General features: G+C 38.7%; 2 protein-coding genes across 4 annotated transcripts in view; one reads left to right on the top strand and one right to left on the bottom strand.

Annotated features, from left to right (window-relative positions):
• Positions 1 to 623: 623 nt before the first annotated feature.
• Positions 624 to 26,758, top strand: part of LOC139718390 (SCO-spondin-like) — a 362,530-nt gene continuing 336,395 nt past the window's right edge. For all 3 annotated transcript variants that reach the window (XM_071629862.1, XM_071629863.1, XM_071629861.1), the window contains exons 1-4: positions 624 to 729; positions 6,311 to 6,559; positions 7,561 to 7,796; positions 10,145 to 10,189. In XM_071629862.1, the coding sequence (XP_071485963.1) occupies positions 696 to 729; positions 6,311 to 6,559; positions 7,561 to 7,796; positions 10,145 to 10,150 (525 nt within the window). In that variant the 5' untranslated portion in view covers positions 624 to 695 and the 3' untranslated portion in view covers positions 10,151 to 10,189. The remainder of the gene's footprint in view (positions 730 to 6,310; positions 6,560 to 7,560; positions 7,797 to 10,144; positions 10,190 to 26,758) is intronic.
• LOC139718375 (ubiquitin carboxyl-terminal hydrolase 19-like) overlaps positions 19,861 to 26,758 on the bottom strand; it is a 41,789-nt gene continuing 34,891 nt past the window's right edge. The window contains exons 22-25 of the mRNA XM_071629845.1: positions 25,989 to 26,141; positions 25,096 to 25,253; positions 23,982 to 24,171; positions 19,861 to 20,170 (exon numbers count right to left, since the gene is read on the bottom strand). Of these exons, the coding sequence (XP_071485946.1) occupies positions 19,918 to 20,170; positions 23,982 to 24,171; positions 25,096 to 25,253; positions 25,989 to 26,141 (754 nt within the window). The 3' untranslated portion in view covers positions 19,861 to 19,917. The remainder of the gene's footprint in view (positions 20,171 to 23,981; positions 24,172 to 25,095; positions 25,254 to 25,988; positions 26,142 to 26,758) is intronic.

Below are 26,758 nucleotides of genomic sequence, written 5' to 3'. Positions count from 1 at the left end.
TCATTTGATTAGTAAGAGGGCTACTCCTTAACTCTTATGCATGAATAGTATATCAAAATCGACAGATATTCAGAATTGTTTTAGTGTATTTTCTTATTCCTCTTTTTCTTTTTCATCGCCATCATCATCATCATCATCATCATCATTATCACCATCTTCTTCTTCTTTTGTGCTGCTCTCTCCACTTCCTTGATGATTAAACACCACACACGTCATATAACATAATTTTCCAGTATTTCTAAGCTTTCGGTTCTCGTCGTTTGTTTTTTTTGTACTCTGTTTCGTTTGTCATTTTGTTGATACTAGAACATCGCACAATTAAAGATTTTCTTTACTTAATTTCCTTGTCTTCTCCTCTCCTCTTTCTTGTCTCTCTTTTTTTTAATTGGTTAACTTCTCTGGTAAAGCAGTGTAAAACAAAACAAAACAGACAACCAATCAAATCCTTAATCCTGTTGCATATCCGGATATGAAGGTGTACAATTTCATGCTGGCGTTTTAAGCGGAAGAACGCAAGAGAAAGCCGATAGCCCACGACTAGCAAACATGCGCACCGAGCATACGCGGAAAATCCTTTTTGGCACCGCGGCCACTCAAAAATTTCATTTGTTGTATGTATATGCCCTCGGCGACGGTTCAAATATACAGAGTGCTTTTTTGAAGCTTTGATATACTGGAACACTGAAGTTGCCAACATGCTCTACTTGTTCACTTTTCTCTTTCTGGCTGGTAAGTTTTCTTTCTCGGCCAAACGGGATATACTGTTCGATGGGGAATTATGCACGGAGACTTCTGAAATCCACCACAGAAACGGAAATTTATTATCAATGGATGATATGCTTGCACCTTTCGTTTTGTGGGTGCGTATTTGTGGGTTTTAGGAGATTCGCGATATGTTTGTTATCAATCTATACGAGTGTGTCGTGCTTAAGTCGCATATGTGTTGCATATGTTTTATATCTGCAATGTCTTGTCATGACAAGATTGTGTTATAGTAGAGCATATGGCATAGGCCTATAGGCATTCTTATTCACGTATAGAACTATATTTCATTTAATTTCATTTTATTGTTTCTGTATGGTACAATATAATCAACCATGATCACTTTCAGAAATAAACACATGGTTCATAATAATTCATGGCTGATTTTGTACATGACAGGTAAGCAAATCATTGTGACAAAGAACGGAGACATAATGATAAAAAAAATCAAGGTATTTATCCATCTAATTCATTAATTCATTTATTAGTCTTGTTTTCACAGGGTGCCTCCATCAGTGAGTTAAACACTGTCGTACGTGGATCGAGGCTTGCATGAACAATAAACATATCATCATATTCACAAACATCAAAACAGCATAACTTTATTGGCGCTTGTCACGTGGGAAATTTTCCTGCACATGTTTGTTGTACTTTAAAAAAGAAAATTAAATTATTTCTTTGATCACAGTGGCTAGTCGTTTTCGTCAAATTTTCTATGTGCTTGTAAATATCTGTAAATAAATTGTATTATAATGTAAATAGCACCAGTCTGCAAGAATCTTTAGCCTATTGAAGGAGGCAGACTTAATCAGAAGAAGAAGAAGAAGAAGAAGAAGAAGAAGATACAATCTCATATTATTGCCAGGATATGATAGCCATCGAGTTAGCACAGTACAAGCAGTTTTTGACGGTACTGTTGCAAACCACGTTGGTATCTTATTTGAAGATGCGCACTGTCTAACGCGCATGTCCAATCTCCACGTGCTTTGTGCAATCTTAGCCCTTAAAGGACTTGTGCAAAATGCATGTTGTGTTGTGTTAATTCCTTATAACCTCAACATCACTTATGTGGCAAACTAGGAATATTCAAATATGTTCCATATATTATATGATGATTTGTCTGCTATATTTCTTCAGATTATTTGGATATATACGCCCACCAAGAACATTCCAAACCAATATTCCGCGCGAAAGACATTTGAATGCACCCTCCCCAAAACCGAGCATAACTTGCATGTTCCTCTTTAATGTTTTTTGTTAGTCACATTAGTAAAAATAGATCATCAAAATAAAGCCTACAAATTACATAGCAGTGCAGAAAAAGCAGCGTCTTCTACGCAAAGACTTACATTGTGAGATTAAAAAGAAATATTGCCTAATAGAGCTATGTTCACAGAGATATTATGCGTTTACCTAAAACTTTCTTTCTGCTCAAGAAATTGAGCATGAATACTCAATCTTAATAGACACTTGCTTTATCTACCAGAAAGAGGTAAAATGGAATGTAGACTAATAAGCCTTAACATTATGGCAAAAGGTGTAACTTGAAGTGTTTTTTCAATACTCCCCTGTACCTCAATTAGTATTTTGTTAGTATTTTACTTCAGTCCTGGCTTGTGCCTGTGTATATGCTTTTAACCTGAGTTTCTTGTGTTTTCGGTGTCTATATGTTATTTTGATTTACATAATATATCATTTTAATCCAAACGTTTACATTGTTTTATTTTTTATCTTGTATTTTACATGTCTTTGCATTTTCAAGGTTTATCTCTGTATTTAATGTTTCATGCTCTGTGATTTTATCTATGTACGCAGTTACTCTCGGAAGAACAATTAGTATAACTGAAAAGGCTATCCTGCTCAAAGAAAATTGAATTCATGAATACATAATCTAGCAAAAGAGCATGCTGTGAGTCAATTACTATAGTAAGTAATGATATTTCTCATCAAAGTCACTTCATTGACTCTCAAGGTAAAAAATTGGTGTAAAATAATATCAAAACTGAGAAGCGGCAATCACAGACGACATGGGCGATCTCTCATTGAATATCGCTAACAGAAACCCAAAATCGTAATGTGGGTGCTGTTGTTATCTTGTTGTTGTCGTTGTTTTGTGGCGTTGGGTATATACAAAGGTGTGTCTATATATGCGTTTAAAGTGACTTGTGCCATTAATGGTCGATTGCGTATAAGTATAAATGCTGATGTGCATACATAGGCATACTAGCCTATAATTAGGAAAGCACACATTTTTAAGTATACAATCACTTCATTATTTGATTATAAACATAATAATCACGTGAGAAGTAATGGCACATATCACAGATTAATCATATTGGTGTTGCAGCCTAAAATTTTCCAGGTTTCTTCTGCAGCTCACTATTGGGGCTCATTTTGTACAGCATTCCTCAATTATATAGAGCGATGAAAATGTCAAGTGCAAGTTATTATTTTGTGTTTATGTGTGTGCATTTTGATGTGAGTGGGTGTTGTGGTTGTATGTATTGTGTATTGTTGGACATTTCTCTCCCCCCCCCCTCTCTCTCTCTCTCCCTCTCTATCTCTCTGTGTGTGTGTCTCTCTCTCTGTCTCTCTGTCTCTCTGTCTCTCTCTCTCTTTGTTGCTTCCAAATGTTCAGGCTACAAACATTCGTTCATATAATAATATTTATAGGAAGACAGAGTTATCTTAATCATAATTACAATCTTCATCATAATCACAAGCGTTAGTGAAAGGAAATGCCTGCGTTACACATCAACGAAGTCAAAACAGTGGATTTTGAACCAAAAAAAAAAAGATATTTTCTACGCTGTTGTGATAAGAGTGTGAAAAATGATAGATCCAACTTGTTCACTAAGCGACTGGAGAAAAGACTAGTAAGTAAAAGAAAAAGGGGTAGTCCCGTAATGGATAGGAACCCGATACATTGCACTGTTCAGTGCTTTATTATGCTCTGATTAGGGGAAGTGGAAGGAAGCTAACAGGATATGGCTAGGCCAAGCCATTATTTCAAGGGCCGTGGAACTGTGCCGAGGGATGGGGGGGGGGGGGGGGGGGGGGCTGCTGAAGCCCCGACAATTTTTTTTCTCTTTAAAATTAAGACATCTTTAAAAAAAAAAAGAAGAGAAAAAGAAGAGAAAACAGCACATGACACCGCATGAGTCTCGAAGGATCCGCCCCGAGATTCTTCACATCGACGCGTCGCGAAGGGGTGGGGAAGGAAGCAATGACTTTTGACCGCACCAAAAAACAAAAACAAAAACAAAAAACAAAACAAGCATTTTACCAAAACCCCTATTGCACCCCCACTGGACACCCCCCCCCCCCCCCACACACACACACATACCCACACACTATAGCACACACAAAAAAGTTCGGCTACCCCTGTATTTTACCCCCCCCCCCCTAACAAACAGTATAGCTGGCTGTCATGGCTTCAGTGTGGAAAGCCACTTCACATTCTAGTTAACCTTGATTAATAGAATAAGCAGATGGTAGGAGTTTTCCGCTAAAAAGTAAACAGCCAGATACTATGTTAGAGAGCATCATCATGGTGTTTTCAGATAATGCTCATATTGATAACAATCGTATGGTAAATACATTTCAGATAAGCTGGTCGCGTTATCGCCTCTCAATTCTCATATTGATCAACCAAATTCCGTTCCTGGAAATTGGAAAATAAATGAGTTGATGAATAAACAGAATAATATGTTATTTTCTGACCATTTTACTACTGTAGCGTTTTTAGCTACTATGTATGCAGTCACGTCTTTTGGGGAGGGGATTGCATTTCGAAATCATCTACGAAAAAAGAAAAGTGTTCTTTTTTGTACAAGCTGAATGAATACAGAGGAAATGACGTCATCAATTAATTGTGCTTTATATGATGTGTTTACTACTGATAAAATTGTTTCAGGCACTCATTGAATGTTGTTCTAAATATGCTTGCAAATTAATGCATTCATGAATTGGATCGATGAAACTCACGTGGATGGTCAGTTCTTTGAGACAGGGAGATCACGCACATGGCACTCGAGAAATAAAGTTGCTCGTTTTTGTCTTTGTTTTTTTTTTTAATTCCTCCTAAATGTTTGGAGGATATGCAGCCTTATCATCGTCCGGGTTTCAAAGAAATGACAAATAAACAAATGTTGTTGGTTACCGTCCTCTCCTTGAGATTGTTCAACCATGTCCGATTTCAATGAAACCTCTGCCATTGTCATTACTTATCTTATTTTGTTTATTACAGTCAACTTAAATGTAAAAAAGGAGTTTAATTTGGATGTCCTCATGATGCAGATAATGTAATGACGTGTGAACTCGTCTCTACAAAATAATCTACGCGTATACTCGTATAGTATACTATAAAATGCACTGTTATCACTTCCGTTTGCACTCAATATGTTTTTTTTTCCCTTTTCACTTGCTGTCCTCTGTATTTCTCCCACCAATTTGCCTAAGTCCTTTCAGGACAATTTAGTTGTAAATTTTGTTGTACTTTTTATTTCACTAGTCACTATTAACTATACTTCTTTTGATTCTGCATTTTCTACATTTCAGTAATTGGTGCTGAACATGCGCTAAGAGCAAAACTGTCTTTTGCGCAAATAAAACAAATGAACTTATAATCCTCCTCCTAGTTTTCCTTATACTCTATTCTTCCTCCTTATTCTCCTACTCCTTCACTCCCATCTCATTCTCGTCCACTTCCTCCTCTCCTTGTTTCATTTTCCTCCTCTTCCTTTTTCCTAATCTTCCATTTCTGTTTTCTTCTCCTCTCCCCCTTCTCCTCCTCCTCCTTTTTCGTATATCCTGATCGTGCGCCTCTTCCTCCTCTTCTACCACCTTCTTGTTATCTTCCCCTTCTTATATATTTCACTATTTAATTTTCTTCTCTTTTTTCTCCATCTTATTCTACTTCACTTCTATTTCTGCTTCTTCTTCTTCATCATCTTCATCATCATCTTCTTCTTCTTCGTTTTCTTCTTCTTCTTCTTCTTCTTCTTCTTCTTCTTCTTCTTCGTCTTCTTCTTCGTCTTCTTCTTCTCCTTCTTCCTCAACTTCCTCATCAGACCCTTCCCCGATTAGTCTTTACCCCCCCTTTCTAGTGCACTCTATCTAACTGCCACGATGTTTACAGAGATGGTACAATTTCGTTTGAGATGGAGCTTCAGAGGTCCAACGTTTTTTTTTTTAATAATGATAATGAGAAACCTCTTGAAAAATGAAATGAAATATGAAAGAGCATCTATTTGGTCTAAGAGGAATTAAAAGTTAATATGATGAAAATTGAGTTTGAAATTGCTGAGATATCCAAAACAAAAGCGATCTTTGGGACCCACCTTTTGTTCGGATTGCTTTGTTTTACTCTGTTTTTGGATATCTCAGCCATTTCAAAATCGATTTTCATCTAATAAACTTTGAATTCCTCTTAGAATTGTATGCTTTTTAAATTTCATAAGTGAATGTGGTTTCGAAGTATCTCGTAAAAAAAAAAGCTGAATCCTCACCTCAACTTTCAAGCCATGAAATCTATAATCCCTGGCAGGTGTGGCCACGAGCACGTCCGAGTCACCAGCGGACACTGCAGCGAGTTCTGGCACCGGAGGAGGCCTCCTTCCTCAGTTGGAGTGGGGGAACTGGAGTGAGTGCAGCAAGTCTTGCGGTGGAGGAGTCCAGCGGCGGCGGCTGGTCTGTGGGACAGGGATGGACCTGGCCCTCTGTCTGACACTGAAGAGCCGTTACAGGCGAAGAGAACTGCGCGAGATCAGAAACTGTAGCGACCAGATATGTGAAGGTATCTTCACCTATACAGAATCGTCATAACGACCTGAAAATACAACTAGATGAACAACAGAAAAAAATGTGTTGCCAACGGGACACACAAACTCGCACTTCGTAAATTTTCCATGAGAGTTGTGAATTGTTTCTTTTAAATGAATGAATCAATATTTCAAGAAGCTAATCAATTCTGCAATTTGCAAGGAACATATCTCTCTATCTATATTTAACACCAATTTATCTTGTATTTGTTTCTATGTTTGAGAATTTTGTTATAACATGTGATGTCTGGATGCTATATTTTGATTTCTAAAATGAGAATATCTCGATAGATGGAGGGGGTTTACAAACATGATACATCGGTTTGTGTGTGTGTGTGTGTGCGTGTGTGTGTTGATTTGATCATCTTCTTGGGCAATTTTATCCGTGGTAAAATAAAATGAATGAAATGAATGAAATGAAATGAAATGTCTTAGGTCTTCACTCAGCAAATAGCGTGTCATTTTTGATCGGGCTAATTTCCTGCATCAGAAATTATCGCGCCAAATGTGCTGAAAGATACACGTACCTTACAGGGCAAGGATGCCAAGTTTCCATCTTAAGAGATTCTCTCGTTTCAGGGTTTTCAGTCAGTGATGTTGACATAAAAATAACTTAAAGCAAACAAAAGACAATATAAGAATTTAAGGAATTTAAAGAGAACAAGATGACAGAAACGAAACAGATAGGACAAAGACAAATAGGACTATATTGATGCCTATACGTTGTTTATGGTGGCTTGTTCATGTTTTGCATTTCTAGTGGTTCAGGTTACAAACAACTAAAAAGCTGATCCCAATTTTTACTGCAGTCAATTAATCCCATGCTTAGCAAATGACATCTGGCTTTCAGAAAAATCTACTGCATTGCCCTTAGTGTGTTCCTTCTTCTTGGTACCCCAATCACTGATGGCATGCCCCGCCCCCTTTATCTCTTTCTCACTCTCACTCTCTTATTCTCTACCACCTGTGCAACCAGTGACGGGAGAATGGAGCGCCTGGGAGGAGTGGCTGCCGTGTTCGACGACGTGCGGGACTTCCGGGTTCGAAGTCCGCTTCCGCTGGTGCAAACGCCGACATCAACGACACCGACGAAGTCGCGGTGCCCCACTGCCAGGGGCGCAACTACGAAACGGCGGCCGTGCGAGGGGGACCTGCCACCCTGTTCAGAGGGGCAAGAGGACCAAAATTGGCCCTCTCTGGCGGAGCCCAACGGTTAGTGTTTGCAAATCTATTTCAGAATGACCCCATACCACGGAAGGTGTTAATACTGTCTCAATGTAATGCAGTGGTCGCGGACTCCCCCCCCCCCCCCCCCCCCCCGCACCACCACCACTACCACACTTTACCGGGTCTTTTAAAAAATTGGGAAAATGGGGGGGGGAATTGAAAAAAAGAGAGAAAGAAATCGCAACACCCACGACTCACGTTGTCCGGGGGAGGGGGGGGGGGGGTTGCCACTGACCCCTTGACCCCCTTTCCCGGTCAGCAGCCCCCCCCCCCCAAAAAAAAAGGTTCCACGGTCCCTGAAATGTTCTATCATGCCCAAGATTTGACTCTCACGTGACCATGAGGAATAGATTATTACTGTGAATTGTAGGTCAAAGGCATGATATTTCTGTAAAGTTTAAACATGAACAGCATAATTGAGTATACTGTCGACATAAGCACACTTTGTTTAATAAACTCACACAATAGCAATGTTATATTATATCTTATTATACAGACTACTCTCGTTACAACGAAATTCTCGCGGAATCGGCAGTTTTTGTTTTGTTTATGTTTTGTTTCGTTTTGTTTTGTTTTGTTTTGTTTTGTTTTGTGCTGGGTTTTTTTTTCGTTACAACGAAATGTCCAATTAGTGAAGTACATAAAAACAAGATTGTTTTACTTGAATTTTTACTTCGTTGTAACGAGAGATTCATTATATTCGCATTCGTTAAAACGGGAGTACACTGTACCGAGACATTCCTGCTCAGCTTGTGCAATGGTGTCTCTTCAGATTTTTTTTTTTTTTTTTTACAGCCCAAGTACATAGTAACATATTACGCTGAAAGGCTAGGGATGTGTAAATTATCCTAAACTGAATGAAAATTAGCGTTATTAGTAAGAGGTCAGGCAACACAGAGTTTAATCAAGGAGGTTCAAGAGAATGGAGTCACAACCGTCTTATTTCCTTTGCGAGATGTTCGAAGCCGCCGCTCAAAAATATTTGAAGCATGTGCCAAACAGGATCTGCCGTGCAGATACGAAGACAATTTACTCGTGTCTCATTGCATAATCACCAGCCACTTTCAAAGGAAGATACACATTGTATGTCTTTGTGATGGTAGTTACTTTTCGCTATCCCTTCTTATAAAAGGTAGGTGGTACAGACACGAGGATGAGCGAATAGAAATTGAGCAAAAAATGCCTAAATAAAGATGAAAATTACTCGACTGGGCATACCCGGGCACTGATCTGATATATCTATCAATAAAGAATTATACTTGAACATTAATCCATATTAGTTTCATTTGTGGAAATTAAGCGGAAATGTGATAAAACCAGCTTTCCAGGATGGTACAGTTTTAAACATTTTCACATGATACAGCTCCGATTTACACTTATGCACAAATTTCTGGACGGGATTGACTTTTGTTTTACATGCTTTATCATTAAGTGAAATTTCATGTCATTTAATAAATAACTAAGCAAAATATGGCCAACATTATGATAACATTCAAAATGAATCTTCAGATTGCTCAGCAAGACGGCGGCGTCAAACATCGATCATTAAAGGCACAAGTGCACCTGTGGAATTCTTTTGTACATCAATAGAACTCTGACAACTGTTTGAATAATTACAGCTAGTTGGAACTCCATGTATAAAACCTCCTTGGTTTAATCAATTTCCTTTTTTCCCTGGATGCAACGCTTCTATATGGAAGTCTCACACCATACTACAGTATATACATCATGGATTTTTTTAAAAAGACTTTGTAGAATGACGTCACTGATGTGAGAAAATCAACTACGCCATTGCGATGAAAGTCATAATTACGTGTATTTTAACTGCAAGAGCATAATAACGATAGTTGTAGTAACCCCGAGTAGTAGAAGTAGAAGTAGAAGTAGAAGTAGTAGTAGTAGTAGTAGTAGTAGTAGTAGCATAGTACTACTACTATTTCTACTACTCTAATGACAATGATAATTAAATAATAGTAATAATAATAATAATCAAATGATAATAATAACAATAATAACAATAACAATAATAATGATGATAATAATTATAACAATTGTGGAACTTGGAAAATTTCTATAACTTAAAATGTAACCAAGGTAACGAAATGATGAGATGTTATTGGACTCAATATAACTCACACTATGGATCAGAATAAAACAAGTTCAGAATAACGTCTCGTTGCATTAAAAAAGACAATTAATAAATTGTCGTGACATTCTGTATACGTTATCACAGAAGGTGATTTTCCTGTCACTATAGATACCAATTTTGATTCATTCCCGTATTCATTTGGCTTCTTTAAATGTCTTTTCACCATTTTCTATTTCTATGACAGACATAAATCAGTACAGCTCCTTCTTCAGTTCTTCGGACGATGACGGCAGTCTGGCAAGTTTGTTTGTTTGTTTTTTTTTCCCGAACAATTTCACTGCCTAGATTTCTTACTCAAAATCTAAACGTGGAAATATATGAAAAAAAAAAGTCTTTAGTATAAAACAATCTATGTGTTTGTTTGGAGTAGCTTTCATTATTTCCGTGATGTTACTACTCTTTATAAACCGCCTCAAACATTCTCCATCAACCCTACCTATCCTTCTGCAGCCTCTTCACTGCTACCTAAATACTACCATTCCCCACCAAACCTTAGTCCAACTCTTCACCTATACCCTCCTCCACGCTTCCCCACCACTCCTCAACCTCCCCTCATCAATCCCTACATACATCTCAGGGGCGGATCCAGGAATTCTGTAAAAAAAGGGGGCCGCAGGTAATATTTACGGTGCCACTTCCTGGTTTCATTTCATTTTTTCTTTTTATTTCCTTTGTTTTTAACGATAAATAAAGGGGGGGCGTGCGCCCCTTGCGCCCCCTCTGGATCTGCCACTGCATCTTCCTCACCCTTCCCCGCCACTCCCAATCACTAACCAAACTCCAAAACCCTCCTCCGCCCTTCCCTACCACTACACACCCTTCCCCACCACCCCCATCCTTCCGACCACTCCCAACTCACACCTTTCTCCACGGGTCATCTATGCATCCCCCCCCCCCTCCACCATCCTTGCATATTCCATTTTTTTTTTAAATCGCATGAATCATTTGTATATAGTATGACTGTGTATTATTTTTGTAGTATAAATTATAATAATTACAAATTTGGCACAATGACAGTCCCAAAAATTATTTTGTAATATTTTGTAAAATATTATGTTTGAAATTTCATGCCGCTAGCAAACAATAACTGAATGTTATTGTAATCAATGATAAATGATGGAATCGAAATAAAATATTGTTTGAAAAAAAAATCCATTTTTTCACCTGTCCATTGACTTTGTATGTCGCTGTTTTTATTTTTCCTTCTATCTCCTGCACAGACCTCGCACTCTTCTTATTTTTCTGGCTCATGGCAACGCAGATAACTTTTCTCCTGGAAAGCAAGATGCCCGGCAATGTGCTACCAACGGAGAGGACAAACAACGAATCGATGTTGATTTGGAGGGAAATGGTGGGGGAAAAATCCTCAAGTCGACATCCCACGAAGCGATGATTTTCTTTTCATTTTCTATTTTAGCAGTGGCGCGTACAGAGGAAAGCGTCAACATCTCCACGTTCAATGATAAAAATGACAAACATCTGTGTTGGAATATCATGTTCATGATGATGAGATGACCGACGATTGTGACGTCATTCAAATATTGACTTACATCAGTGAATGTCAACAGTGTTACAAAGGGCTTCTTCTCTATTACTGCTTGCACCGGAATACTAAATTTGGTTATTCTGGCTTATGATGATACGTGCTCAGTAACTACCACGTTCGAGTTTATAATCTTACCCAACACACTGAACATTACTGAAATAATGATACATGTATGTGATATACGAAAGCTTTTCAATTGCGCTGTGAAATCTTTGTTCTTTGCATGAATTGCATCATTTAAATCTGTAAGAAAGTACATAAAATTATAGTACAATGTAATGCTGCTGATTATGTACACTTAACGCCTTCTATCGTTATATGATGTATTATGGTGCATACACATGTATATACTTTTTGCGTTGTCCAAGTTTTACTAGTCTCAATGAATAAACTGCAAAATGGAACAAATTATCCTGCTGTTTTGCTGCTTTTGCTTTTTGTAGGCCTATTCTGCAGCCATGCTTGCCCCAAGCCCTTTCCCTTTTCACCACAGTAAATACATTTTAAAACAAGATACATGTAGATGTGTCTTGATTCTTGAAAGGGCACTCATACTCTCCATTCTCCTAAACCTAAAAATGCATTCACATATTTTAAACATGTACCATAATGCAATTGAAGTACGTTGAAGTTGAAGCACATCACAAACCTCAAAACTTTCCTTTACTTTCTCATATTTCTATCACAATATTCTCTCTTCATATATCTCTCCCTTGTCTCTCTTCTCTCTCTCTCTCCCTTCTCCCGTCCTTCTACCTACCTCTTTCTTTATCTATCATCTATCCATCTACCATTTATCTTTCTATCTACCTATCTTTCTATCACCTATCTATCTATCTTTCTATCATCTATCTATCTATCTTTCTATCATCTATCTATCTATCTATCTATCTATCGATCTATCTATCTATCTATCTATCTATCTTTCTATCATCTATCTATCTACCTATCTTTCTATCATCTATCTATCTATCTATCTATCTATCTATCTATCTTTCTATCATCTATCTATCTACCTATCTTTCTATCATCTATCTATCTATCTATCTATCTATCTATCTATCTACCTATCTATCTGTATCTATTATCTATCTATCCATCTGCACGTGTATCTTTGGATTGTGATTACATTAACCACCATATAGTATGATGTGAATATGGGTTACAGTAAGCCGATGGACATTCAAGGCATTGTAATGTAAAAGTGAAATTCTTTTGTGTGGAACTTTTCACATACTCTGCGCCCCACAAAATCAATGCACACATGAGAACACATGAATATTGCATGCAAGTACTCTTGCACTCGACAGGTTCTAAGCATGTAAAATTGTCTGATACAGTGGAAAAAAAATGAAAGTTTCCATCTTTCAGTAGCCATATATATGTTGTAATATCATGCATTACTCCTTTGTCTGAACTTATTGTCATCGCCATAACGCTCACACAACCAGTCGACCCTTGTTATAACAAAGTCCTTGGGATTGCCAATTTTTTTTTTTGTCGTTTTAGTTATATCGAAATTTCATTGTAACCAAACCAACAGAGTACTGTATAAGCTGTTATTTTCACGAGGGTTTAATTTTCACAAATTTCGCGAATCACAGTTGGATCGCGAATTTAACAACACGTGAAAATGTCTCCATGCACTGTGTTAAAAGAGCATCAACGTAAGCGTCGGCATCGATTCGCGAAAACAACATCACCCAAAAATGTCTATAACCTTGCTATTCGCGAAAATATCTGCACGTGAAAATAATAGCGTATACAGTATATGAAGAAATATGTATAGATAATAATTTCGCAACTTGATTTTTTTGTTGTTGTTATAACTGGAATTTCATTATGGCCATGTTCATTATAATCATGTTTGTTGTAATGGAAGTACAGTGTACACTGTATTTGAACTTCAAGTGCAAGTACACAAAATAAAGTATGAGCAATCATCTGGTATATCAGATTAGACAGAGTAACTTGACCATCATGTGAATGTTTATTAAAATTCCATCCGGCTCACATGAGACAATAAAATGATTACACAAACACAATGTCAGCTTTGTCCATTGGTTATCCACTGCAATACGTAGTGCATGTGTGCGTTGACAAGCCCACTAAAATGACACAAAAGTCAAGTCAGCAAACACACATTTCACAAGATTCGGTTTACAGAAACCAAGAAATGCATTTAAATAGTTCAAAGTGTGAGAGATTCATGATTATTATATTTATACATGCATGCAAGTAACCATAAATACCAACATCTTTTCCCCTACTTTTGTTTATCATGAAATAGATTCTGCCACACGCTAAGCATAGATGCATTAAAATCAAAGCCCACAACAATCTGTGTAATCCTGTGTTCAACAGTTCTCATCATTGTATTAGAAATACAGCACATTACATAGATCGTGTAGAAAAGAAAAATGTTAGGAAATCATGTACTTTGCTCATGTGATTTTGACCAATACCATAGCTTGTGAAAACGAGTACAGCTGTACATCTTCAAAATAGGAAACTGGCTTCGCAGGAAACCTTGGTGAAACATTCCACATCTTTCCTCATTTTCTTCTTATGCAGTGCTTTGTGTGTGATCAAATCTACACAACAGACTGTGTACATCTGCACAGCATTTCTTTGTGTCTTGACCTTGTGAGAATGTGAGCCTAATGAAAATGATCTGATCGACGCCAACAATTAAAAAAGGGTTGCTTTGTGGTTCTTTCAACAACAACAAAGAGCAGTTTAACAAAAAGCACACACGCTTACACAACTCTTGAATATTAATTTGCATATCATTATATTATCAAACACACGCATTTCACTGTCCGGCATAGACAACCTATTAAAAATGAAAAAAAAAAATTTAATCCATACATGCATGAAAAAAATTCAAAATTGCACTTTTCATTTGCAAACGAGTAAATTTTTTTCCTCTTCCGTACAGAGTCAGAGCTAATTACTTCTGTATTTTCAAGCATGGCACTGTATCACATGAAAATAAAAACTGCTCTATTTAAAAAGCATTACACCACATAGTGTCTGAGTGACACCATGTGCTGTAATGCATTAGCATTACAGAATCAGAGCTGATTACGACTGTACTTTCAAGCATGGCACCGTATCACAGTTTGAAAATAAAAATCAATCCATTTAAAGCATCGCAGCACATTGCATCTAAGGGACAAAGCAACTGATTTTCGACAAGCCAACTGTACCAAATTCAGTCTACACACATATAAACTAGACAGACCGAATCATCCTACAAAATTGCAATTTTGATTCAAACCCTTGTAAATGAGACTAACGTATGACTTAAATGCTTACTTCCAAGTGATCACTGTGCATTCCTGTAGCCATATCATAACAGCTCTGAATTAACAGTGGGTAATTGTCAAGTTTTCATTAATATCACTTTGAAGCTAGTCTTTATCAGCCTTAAGTGCTTGAGAATTTGCATAACTAGTACAATGTCACATCCAGCATATAGAACGTTTGTTTTACTTTGCTTTCTTGGGCTTATCTTGTTTATTTGTTGTGGTGTTCTGTTTTTATTCTTCTTTTTAAACAGTTGAACATTCTGTCACAAACTACTAGAACTGTCCATATGCTTCCAAGCAATCTACTTGTCTAAAGGCGCTTTATATCACGTTACATTTTTATTAATTCATTTAGGTCCGGGCCAGGGCTAATCTACTACATAATAATACTCACAAAGTGTTTTCCTAAATCTTTAAAGGCCTCTTAGTCACCTCAGTGTGCATCAGATTCAAACACTGAGCATACTTTGGCCACTAAATCAATTATTACCTCCACCAAGGAAGGACGTTATATGTTTTCATTGGTGGTGGTTTCTTTGCTTAGTTGTTTGTTTGTTTGTTTGTTTGCTTGTCTGTGAGCAAAATAACTCAAAAAGTTGAGACGGATTTGGATAAAACTTGCAGGAAAAATTGAAAATGACACAAAGAACAAATGATTACATTTTTGTAGTGATCTGTGAATTTTTATGGATTTTTAAACAATCCTTTTAATGTTTTTGCAGATAGGGTCAATGAACTTGGGAGTTCATTCTGAGCATGTTTGAGGTTTGCATACATGCACTAAAGCATGTGCTCTGCGCCATGCGGCCGTCAGATGGTAAAACGGTCTATCTCGAAAATTGCTGTTCTGAGAAAAATGACTTTAAAGTTTAGAGGTTTGAGCTTTGTTAGGATATGGGTATAATGCATTTTTAGCAATGGGACAAGAAGAAGCATATTAAACACTGATAACTGAAGAATTTCGTGCTTATTTGGGGTTTTAATTATAAAATAAATGAGATTTTTGTGCAGATAGACTGTTTAACCACAGCACATGTATACACTTCCGCTACACATCATAAGATGGTAAAATGGTCTATCTTCTAGATAGACCACAAACACTATGTAAACTGGTCTAACTCGAAGATAGACCATTTTACCATCTGACAGCGATGATTTAAAAAATCTCAGTTTAGAAGGTTATATGGTTTATGGAAAAGATAGCTCGTTTTACCTCCAAACGATATTACCGACAATGGGCTAACTCAAAGATAGACTGTTTTACCATCAAATCTGAAGGAAAATACAAAAAAGTACCCAGATAGCGGAAATCATCTCTAAAACAAGACATGATGGGATTTTCTCAATAGCACCATTGGAAAGAGCACCCTCACATGTCCCGGAAAGTGAATTTACCTCAAAAAGTCAAATTTTCGAGTTAGACCGTTTTACCATCTGACGGCCGCATGCAGGTGGAAGCTGATGATGTAGACAAAAGGATTCTATATTGGAAAATTGGATGATTGATGTGTGGATGGGTGGAAAGTAGCTGCTTGGTGGAGGTCTGCGCTCTCAGAGTGCCCTTCTAGTTTATTATAGCTTTGATCGACACACATGGCTGCAGCTGATGACAGACCCTGACGGAAGATGAAGAAAAATTGTGGCAGTCCTTGAGAGTGAACATTCCTTGACAACTAATATTTTTATACCACCCACTGAAGATGGTTGAATCAGTCAGTGTAAAACATAAAACAAGGGCCTCCTAATCTATCTTAAATATCATCTATGATTTTAGCTAATGCATGCATCAACTCTGGACCTTCACTTCATCTTTTACGTTACACTACGGTCGGTACTTTCCAATGTGTTATGTCTGCAGGTTTCTCATCCTCCCCCACTACTCTTTACAAAAGGTAGCCAGTGGCAAGTCTCACTTCACACAAGTTGTTTTGTGTTGCAAGCGCCAACAACTGTGTGCGAGATACCACGTATGCCATTTCACACCAACTTCCCTGTGGAAGCTTGAGCTTGTTTTTCAGTGCATGGCAGGAAGGAAGCATCATGGCCGACAACCAAAATCAGGTGCTTTAATAGGACCTGTACAGATTACACAGAGGCTGTACACGTGGCTTAAGAGCGCCATGAAATGCGACCAGGAAGTCTGGCGAGATTCCATGTCTTGTGCCAAAAGATTTTTCCCTCCCTTCTTCCCCGGATAAACATGCTTTGCGGCTCTGAAATAATATGCGGATCCACAGCAATGCCAAGAATTGCTGTGTACTTTTGACCCTATCACGCAGCCCTGTAATGTCATACAGATGGTCAGTCGGTATGGTATTACATTCACTGCTAAGAGTCTTCAAACTGTCTCGCATATTGTTCACTCGACCCATATAACACATCAAAGCGGGTTGCGCTTCCATCCTTACCATCTACCGCACAGTAAACACGATTGCTAGTTACCCACATCTCTAGGTATAGGCAACTTCTGTGGTCTTCTCTTAAAAGATTCTAACTTTGTGCATTCAGGGTCTCCCTTTATCAAAGGACAAAATCAATTTTAAATTTCCTTTACACACAAGCTGCCGTAGACTTACGATTGAAATCAACTATATAATCAATTATAACTCTTCATAAAACAGGACCCTGATCAGCTGAGAAATGCAACGTGGATTGCAACATCATTACATCTCTCTATGAAGTAAAAATAACATCACACTAAAAAACTCTGGGCCAAGGTGGAGTGTCATCCACTAAAATCCATTTTAAACCTGACATCTACATCAAGATGAATAGTGTGTTTATTACACCAACATTGGTAATAGCAGTGTAAAATAAAAGGCATTTTGCACACAAAAATTAATACCTGCTCAGTTTCAAAACTCAAGCGTAAGCATACTGGAGTTTAATGAATAAAATGTGTTTACGTCGAGACACATTTGCTATATCAACTAGCAAAAGGGAAAGGCATTTCATTTGTACACAGTTTACAATTATGCAGCTTATCTTCAACGACTGGACATGTTGACTACTTTTTATGCCAACTAACATCCCTTTACTCCTTATGTTACCTCACAATACAGGATGTCCTACCAAAGAGTGGTATTCTCCAATTACAGACAATTAAAATTTCACTTCCTCGGTAGCTGTAATGTTTGGAGCTACACAAATGAAAATCCTGTTCACACTAGCCATTTCACCACCTGTACTACACAACACCAATAACAAACATGTCGTTCACACACATCAACTGTTGACTTGTGATGATCAATGCTGAGCACAAACGGTCACATCCATATTCACCTGCGTAATCCAATGTTAACAGTAAAGATCTTGTTCACATTAGTCAACTCTTCATCAAGATCCAGTGCCAGAAAAAAGACCTCTTTCACACTAGACAATTCAAAATTCACCTCACCCCATAATCCGTGCAGATGGCAGAGACTTTTTCACATGTAATATCTCATGGCTCGACACTAACTTTTTTGTTTGGTGGCCCGATGGGTCCACCAAAATCCTAAATTTCAAATTTTTGGTGGCCCGAGAGAAAAATTTGGTGTCCCGAAAAAAAACAATAAAAAACATTAAAAGTCCTTTTTTTAAAAATGAGTCAAATATTTAAGATTTATGATAGTAAGAATTAGAAGTTGGACATATCTACTCATAAATAAACTTCAACAAACTTTCAACACTCACTCTCAGGCATTCATTCAGTCCTTTTCATCCATCCTTTGAACAAATTTAACTGCGCAAAAAGTTACGAATTTATTGACATACTTTTCAAAAAATTTTGGTGGCCCGAGGCGGGCCACCAAATTTGCCCTTTTTTCAAATTTGGTGGCCCGACTTTCTTTTTTGGTGGCCCCGGGCCACTGGGCCACCGTTAGTGTCTCCTGAATATCTAAAAGACCTCTTTCATACTAGGTAGCTAGCTCACTGCAATCACACACTTTCACACAGCAGTCAACTGCATTGAAGGATCTATGACATAGTTCTTAGAGATTTTCTATGAAGCGAGAAGGTCTTAACAGCAGGTCAGCGGGGGCAGCTTGTAGTGTCTCCTGTGCCTGGTCAAATTTCTGAGGTCTTTGTTAGAACTTTCATTACCAATGATAGGTTTGGAAGGCCATTAGCAAAATCTGGTTCCCACTCTACATGCACATAAGAAATGCCTGACTTCTCTCAAGCACTCAGGACCATCTTCAGTGAGAAATTGTCCAAACGAGTTCTGGGAAAAATATGTTTTACCATAAATTGCCCCCCAAAAGATTATTTGCAATGACTCAAAATAGATGGGCTAGGGAATAAACTCTTGAATGAGCTGGATATTTAAAATGAAATCTTAAAACTTTTAAACTAACTTGCATTGAAATGGTCATAACTTCGTAAGTGCTTGCCTGATTTGGGTCGGATTTGTAGCTCAAAGGGAAAAAAAATGCTTAGGAGCAAATTTTTCTGCAAAATGTAGCCAAATCTATTAAAGGTGCTTGCATGACATCAGTTTGTCCATCACACACCGTGACTTAAAGGACAAGTTCACCTTCATAGACATGTGGGTTGAGTGAATGCAGCATCATTAGTAGAACACATCAGTGAAAGTTTGAGCAAAATCGGACAATCTGTTAAAAAGATATGAATTTTTGAAGTTTCTGCTCAGTCATGGCTGGATGAAAAGACTACTATAGCTTGTGATGTCACATGAGTACAACGATATAAAGAAAGAATAAAGAAAATTCAACATATTTCCATTTTTCTCGCATAACAAAAGAACACTCGACTTCTCTCTTTCAGAAGGCAGGGGGAATAATATTACCCTTAACATACGTCAGTAGCAAGTCAAAGAAATTTGCACTTTAGTCAAAAAGTAAAGTTTTGTGAAATTCTCTTTTTATTTTCCTTATATAGTTGTACACATGTGACATCACACACTGTAGTAGTCTTCTGTTCCAGCAGTGACTGCACAGATACTTAAAATATTCGTAACTTTTGAATGGATTGTCCAATTTTCCTCAAACTTTCACTGATGTGTTCTACTAATATTGCTGCATTCTCTCGATCCTTATGTATATGAAGGTGGACTTGTCCTTTAAGGTGAGAGTTGATTTCTACTCTGCTTCATCAGTCTATATCTTCCATGTCTGTGTAGCCGATGTCGCCTCTTTCATCAGCCTCACAGGGTGCCCTCGTGTGGTCCGGCTGAGGGAAGGCGCCCTGGGATGAGGCAAAGCGGTTGTCGAGGAACTGGACGTCGCCGGGCGGGGCGGTGGCTGGCATGGCCTGGGCATCATTGAAAGGGCTGGAGGGGGGCTGGGTGTGGTCGGTATTGGTATCACCTTCTACCACCTCCATCTCACTACCACTGCTTGAGGCTCTGGAAAGAAAGTAAGGCTCAGATCAATAAAACTTAATTTGACAACAATGTCCTAAAAATCGGATCCTATTTTCCCTCATACTTCATGACATTTTCATTCATTCCATCTATTTTGTCCACAACTAAGAATAAGAACTGTTTTGTTCATATAATATGCCAAGAACAGAACGCACAAAATAAAATGGAGTGATGTACACAAATGTAAATATTGTACAAAAATGCATCACAATTACAAACTGATTTGAAGTAGTACAAAAGAATCATGCTTTCAGAACTATTTACTTGAAATAAATTGTAATTACAAGGGAATGAAACCCACCAAATATGTGTGTAGATTGAGTGAATACAGCAATATTAGGAGAACAAATTGGTGAAAATCATACTATAATTTGAGCAACATTTGTCTGTCTGTTTGTTCCTCTACTCCTCCCAGGTCCTTGGTCCGATCTCCATCAAACTTAGTGGGTGGATGCAGGTTGACCGCCAAATTGGCCGTGAGGGGTTCATTTTTGGAAAGGTCAAGGTCACTGGGGTCAAAGGTCAAATAACTGTTTTTCGCTACTCCTTCAATGGGGATTTCCCAGGTGTAGGCCTACTAATATGGGGATTCCCCCAGAAATATCCTCAATGGGGATTTCCCAGGTGTAGGTCTACTTTTCCAGCAAGTTTGGCCAAGATCGGACTAAGGAGTAGCGCAAAACAGTTATTTGACCTCCGTTGACCCAGTGACCTTGACCATTTCTGGGGGAATCCCCATAGAGGATTTCTGGGCACTGGCTGAAGCCAAACAAGCATGATACATGTACTCTCTGAGAGTAGACAATGTTGTATACAGAGAAGTTGTCAGTACATACCAAACTACTGTGATAACTTCATCATAGCCCCCCCCCCCCCCTCCTCTATGCCCCACTTCGGCTGATTCAGCACTCCACGGGTACATTTGACTAGTTTTATGAAAACTGGACAATTTATTGAAAAGGTATGAGTATTTCAATTTTCAGTGACGCTTTCGCTGGACGAGAAGACTACTCGTTTCGTGATGTCATATATTGAAAAAGATATAAAGAATATACAGTGCGTATCAGAAAAAACGCAACAAGATTTAATTTCAAATTTGTGAAGATTGTGTCAACTTTACACCAAAGTGAGTAGCATCATCTTAAAGCCACATATCTCTTCTTTCCAGTGATATCTTATTTATTCTTACACGGTCATGGATGGCTGAGTAATCATTCTTTTTGGACAATGGGTCAAATTGGACTTGGGACCAAGTTTCAGTTTCTGCATTCAACTATGACGTCGATTTTCTTTAAAAAAAGCTGAATGTCTGGGCTGGACTTTGTGGAAACGGTTTGCTCCTAGGGCCTTCTTCTTTGAAAACAACATGAACGGAAATGGATTTTTACAAATTTTAAATGAAATATGATTCCTGAATTAATGGAAAATTTTCCTGTGCAACAAAGGAGTGTGTTCAGATGCCTATGGTGGGCACAGGATGGCGCACCAGCCGATCAACTAGTTGCAGTAAGAAACAGATTGGCTGAGGTATTCGGAAATCGGGTGATTGCCTTGTATCATGATGTGGAGTGGCCACCACGATCTCCAGATCTGACTTGTGACATATTTCTTTGGGTTATCTCAAGAGCAAAGTGTTCATTACCCCTCCACCTGACATTGCAACTCTGAGACACAGAATCACTGATGAGTTTGAAGCTCTACGCCACCAAGCCCCAATGATTCTCAGGGCTGTGCGTGAGATGGCTAAGACCTAATCTCAGTGTGGAAAGAAATGGTGGCCATGTTGATGGGCATGGGATGTAATGTTAAAAAGAGATACTAGTATCCGTAAGAAGACAATGGTAAGTTGCGATCATTGATTTCATTAATTGTAATCATTAATTTCATTAAAATTAATTTCATTATTCCGTTTGTTTAGTTAATTTCTAATAAGGTGCATTGATTCTTACTGTGCCTAAACTTGGTCCCAAGTCCAATTTGACCCATTGTCCAAAAAGAATGATTACTCAGCCATCCATGACTGTTTAAGAATAAATAAGATATCATTGGAAAGAGGAGATACGTCGTTTTAAGATGTTGCTACTCACTTTGTGGTAAAGTTAACACAATCTTCACAAATTTGAAATCAAATCTTGTTGCGTTTATTTTGATACGCACTGTATATAGAGAATTCTACCAAATTTGATTTTTCATGAAAGTACAAATTCCCTTTACTTGTTACTCCACCAGTTACTCGCATATTTAATGAGTAATATTCAGGGATGCCAGTGGCAAATGGCTCTAGGGCCTGAAAAAAATTTGGTGAGCTAAAATGTGCGCGAAGCGCGAAGTCCCATCGGCCGGGGTCCAGGGCCCGCTTAAGGGCCCTGGAAGCTTTGGGGTTCTAGATGCTCTCTCCTGCAATCTGAGCATATTTGAGGGACCTTTTTTCCTAACATTTATTCCTAGTTTATGGGTAATATTTTGGGTAATTGAGCCACCTTCCAGACAAATTTGAGATAAATTAATGTGTGATCCAGATAATGAAAAGAGAATTAAGATGTACATTTCAAATCTAATGCTGTCAAAAGGTGCAAAGAAGACATAATAGAGTTGATAACATCACTCATCAGATAACAATTCTAACATTGATAACATTTTGATAAAATGATACATTACTGTAATGTTCCGTCACACTTTCCAGACGCTGTGCAAGTGGTGCTGTGGACAGTGGTACCTATCCAATAAACATCTCCTCATATGATAAAGAAATGAATCTGAAAATTTGTAAAGAAGTTCCAATGCGGTACTAACGGTACTGTAACTCCGTCGTTTGGATGTTCCATAACGCTTTCCAGACAATAATGTGGTTGTATTCTCCATAGAAATGAATTTGTAGCAAAAATAAAGAAGTCCTTGTGCCGTAAACTCCGTAGTTTTGCTTCGTTCAGCTGACTCGATCGACTCACAATATAAATACTCCCTCAGCGCTGTAGCTATAGCGAGAGCACAGCATGATCCATGCACCGCACATATAGTACATCGCCTAGAAACACCACACGTTGTTCGATCGCGATCGCACGTGCTGGTATAACACTTTCCAGACAATAATGTGGTCGTATTCTAGAAAAAAAAAAAGCAATTTGTAGCAAAAATAAAGAAGTCCTAGTGCCGTAAAAGCCGTAGTTTTGCTTCGTTCAGCTGACTCAATCGACTCACCACACCGTCTCATCTCAGCGCTGTAGCTATAGCGAGAGCGCAGTATGATTCATGCACCGCACATACAGTAGTACATCGCATAGAAACACCACACACTGTTCGATCGCTATCATCGCACGTGTTGCATGTCCCAGCTAGCAGCAGCAACATCGCGCTAGTTTTGCATGACAGTCGTTTTGTGATATTCTCATGCCCAAGTATATGCGAAACATACTACGGAAATCGTGAAAGTGAATGTCCCGTAAGTTTAGATGATCATATTTTTTGGTTTTTCTTTCTTTCTTTCTTTCTTTCTTTCTCGTGTTTTCCGGCTTTTCCACACAGACGGAAATAATATCACGAAGCCGGAAATTGGACACCAAAATATGAAAAAGCCGGAATTCCGGCTATTGCCGGAAAACTGGCATCCCTGAATATCAATCCCCCTGCTATCTGAAAGTGGTAAAGATGAATATTTTACACAGAAAAAAATGGACAAATTCTTGCTCAAGAGCACTGTAACTAATGGCAACATCTCTGCAGGAGTATGGGAAGGGTATGACGTAACGAGGTAAGAAACAGAGGTTTTTTTGTTTTGTTTTTTTGTCATGCTCACTTTTCATCCATGGCCTCCTCCTCCTCGTTGTCCTCCCCATCCTCCACCTCTGGCTCTGGTTCCCTTGGGACCGGTGGGATGTAGGGACTGTACGCCTGGCGGCGGCGATAGAAGAGGAGGTACGCCGATCGCGTCACCACGTTCTTCTCCGACGTGGGGGTGACGTGGCTGTCATCAAAGAGTCTCCATTCTGAAAGGGAGGGGATCATCAGATAATGCTGTAATGGGTCACTCCGCAGCATTGGGAAATACGAGACAAAAGTTGATTAGGATAGATTTCAATATCTGACAGGATATTTTGTTTACCCTTTTATGTCTGGGCTTGCCATCATTGTTATTAGACCTCATAATTTGCGTCTGATCATTGAGGGGCTCAAAACACAACAGGTTCATTCGACCATTTTTCCTGAAGGAAGCGATAAAGGCTCCAGATGAATGCAATCAAGTTGGACTCAATTCAACCCTTTGAGATCTGAATCACCCAGCCTCACATATGTGGGTGTGTGTGTGTGTGGCATGCATGCATGCAAGCGTGAGTTGGGTGTGGATGATTGAAAATGTGTTATTCTTCGATGGGATCAAATTACCATCACTACAATTATCATATCATCAGTATTAATTGTAGCAGTAGAAGTAGTAGAAGCATTAGCAGAACTTGTAAAAGTAGTAGCAGTAGAAGTAGTAGCAGTAGTAATAGTAGCAGCAGTAGTAGTAGTAGTAGCAGTAGCAGAACTTGTAGTATCAGAAGCAGTAGTAATAGTAGCAGTTAGTAGTAATAGTAGTAGTAGTAGTAGTAGTAGTAGTAGTAGTAGTAGTAGCAGTAGTGGTAGTAGTAGTAGTAGTAGTAGTAGTAGTAATAGTAGTAGTAGTAGTAATAGTAGTAGTAGTAATAGTAGTAGTAGTAGTAGTAGTAGTAGTAGCAGCAGTAGCAGTAGTAGTAGTAGTCGTAGCACTATTAGTAGTAAAAGTGGTAGTAGTAGTAGTAGTAGTAGTACATGTAGTAGTAGTAGTAGTAGTAGTAGTAGTAGTAGTAGTAGTAGTAATAGCAATAATAGAAGTAGTAGGAGATGATCGATAGTAGAACCCATGCAGGTCACAACGGTCATCTGCTCACCGTGTTCATTCTTGCTCCAGTCTCCCTGGCTGGCCAGCCGGCAGTAAGACGTGTAGTGACCGCCCAGGATCCCGCCGTGGTGGTTGATGACGCCGTAGAGGTCGTAGACCTGAGGGGAACCCTGGTTGCCGTGGCAGAACGGGGACAGGTCTAGCCCACTGCAGGGGGTGGGGGGAGGGGGGAGATGCTGAAGGGTTTGAGTTGCCATGTGAGACTGCTCAGCTCAAAACCCACAAAAAGTGGGCAAAAATGAACTTCAACTTTTCTACACTATTCAATAGAATAGGCTCTAAGCTTTAAAAAAGGTATATTACTTCGTTAAAACTGGACCACTGTAACCAATTTACACTGTTCACTAGAATAAGCTCTATGCTTTAAAAAAGGTATATTACTTTGTTAAAACTGGACCACTGTAACCCATTCAAAAGGTGATTGAAATAAATCAACAATTTACATCACCCCTTGGGAGTTGACTGAAGACTGAAAATGACACCGAAGGGATGCCAAAAATGGGCAGACACATGTTACTTTGGTAACAATATAGTGACCATGAGTCAAGCTATTAAACAGCTTGAAGACATCTGGTGAGTGGCAGATCTTCACATACTCATACCAGCAGTGGAAGGCTGTAGGCCTCCTCGTTCTGAATGAACACTTGTACAGCCCTGAGTACAAGGAACAGCAACCAGTTATGTCTGTCTCCCTCGCTTGACACACTGGCATACAGATTCCACTTTGTTTGTTTGTTTTTACATTAATGTTTTCACGATAAAGAATCAGAAGAGTGGCTTGGACACATTTCTGAGAAGCTAAAATGACAATACAGAGAAAGAACATGATGACTGAAAGACTACCCCACTTGACCCCTTGACCCCTTGGGCCATAGTACGTACTGGACAGGGTAGTCCACCATCCGATTGATCTTGTCCCTCCACAGCGAGTTGCCGAAGGAGAAGCGCTTGAGCTGGATGATGAGGGTGGACGGCAACTTCCATAGCATCAGCTGTTTGGTGGCCTCTCTGTGGTGCTTGCATCGTGGACAGTACCTGCACACACATCCACATAGAGCACATCAATGAATTAGCATGCTACAGACACCAGCTCAGACAAAAATTTGTAAGAATTGTTACTTGTATGATATTATGGAGTCAAAAGGGGCCTGAGATTTCAATCTTAGCAGCATTTTCGTCAGACGCAAAATGATAAACAGGCAGGGAAAGCAATCACATATAAGGACTTCACACAACAGGAACAGTCAGGGGAGGGCTAGGGATACAGCCCTGGGACACAGACAAAGATTCTGCTAGGATCGAAAGCTCACGCCCCTTTTGACTCCATTTTACTACATTAGCTCGCCACTATTGGATAAGCAGTTTTCAGCAGCCTTTTTTTGCTACACTTGGTATGATATTATGTAGAGTTTGTGACCGGTTCTTTGAAATGTGAAAGAGTGTTTTCAGAGTAAATAAAAATATTTCTGTCTTCAAACAGAAAAATGATAATTCAAAATGGATTGTATTAGACAAGATTGAGTTTCAGCATTCTGAGGTGTGATTGCATGTCTATCTCCTCCACAAATGCGTGTCATTCTCAGATTTTGAACAATCTTCAAACACTTAATCATCACTCCATCTTTTTATATAATGTGCAGCAATTTGATGAA

The sequence above is a fragment of the Diadema antillarum genome, unplaced genomic scaffold, assembly GCF_040938485.1.
Source record: "Diadema antillarum isolate AM-2024a unplaced genomic scaffold, OU_Dant_1.0 scf00000093, whole genome shotgun sequence".
Classification (NCBI taxonomy): Eukaryota; Metazoa; Echinodermata; class Echinoidea; order Diadematoida; family Diadematidae; genus Diadema; species Diadema antillarum.
This window is presented reverse-complemented; position numbering and strand designations above follow the sequence as displayed.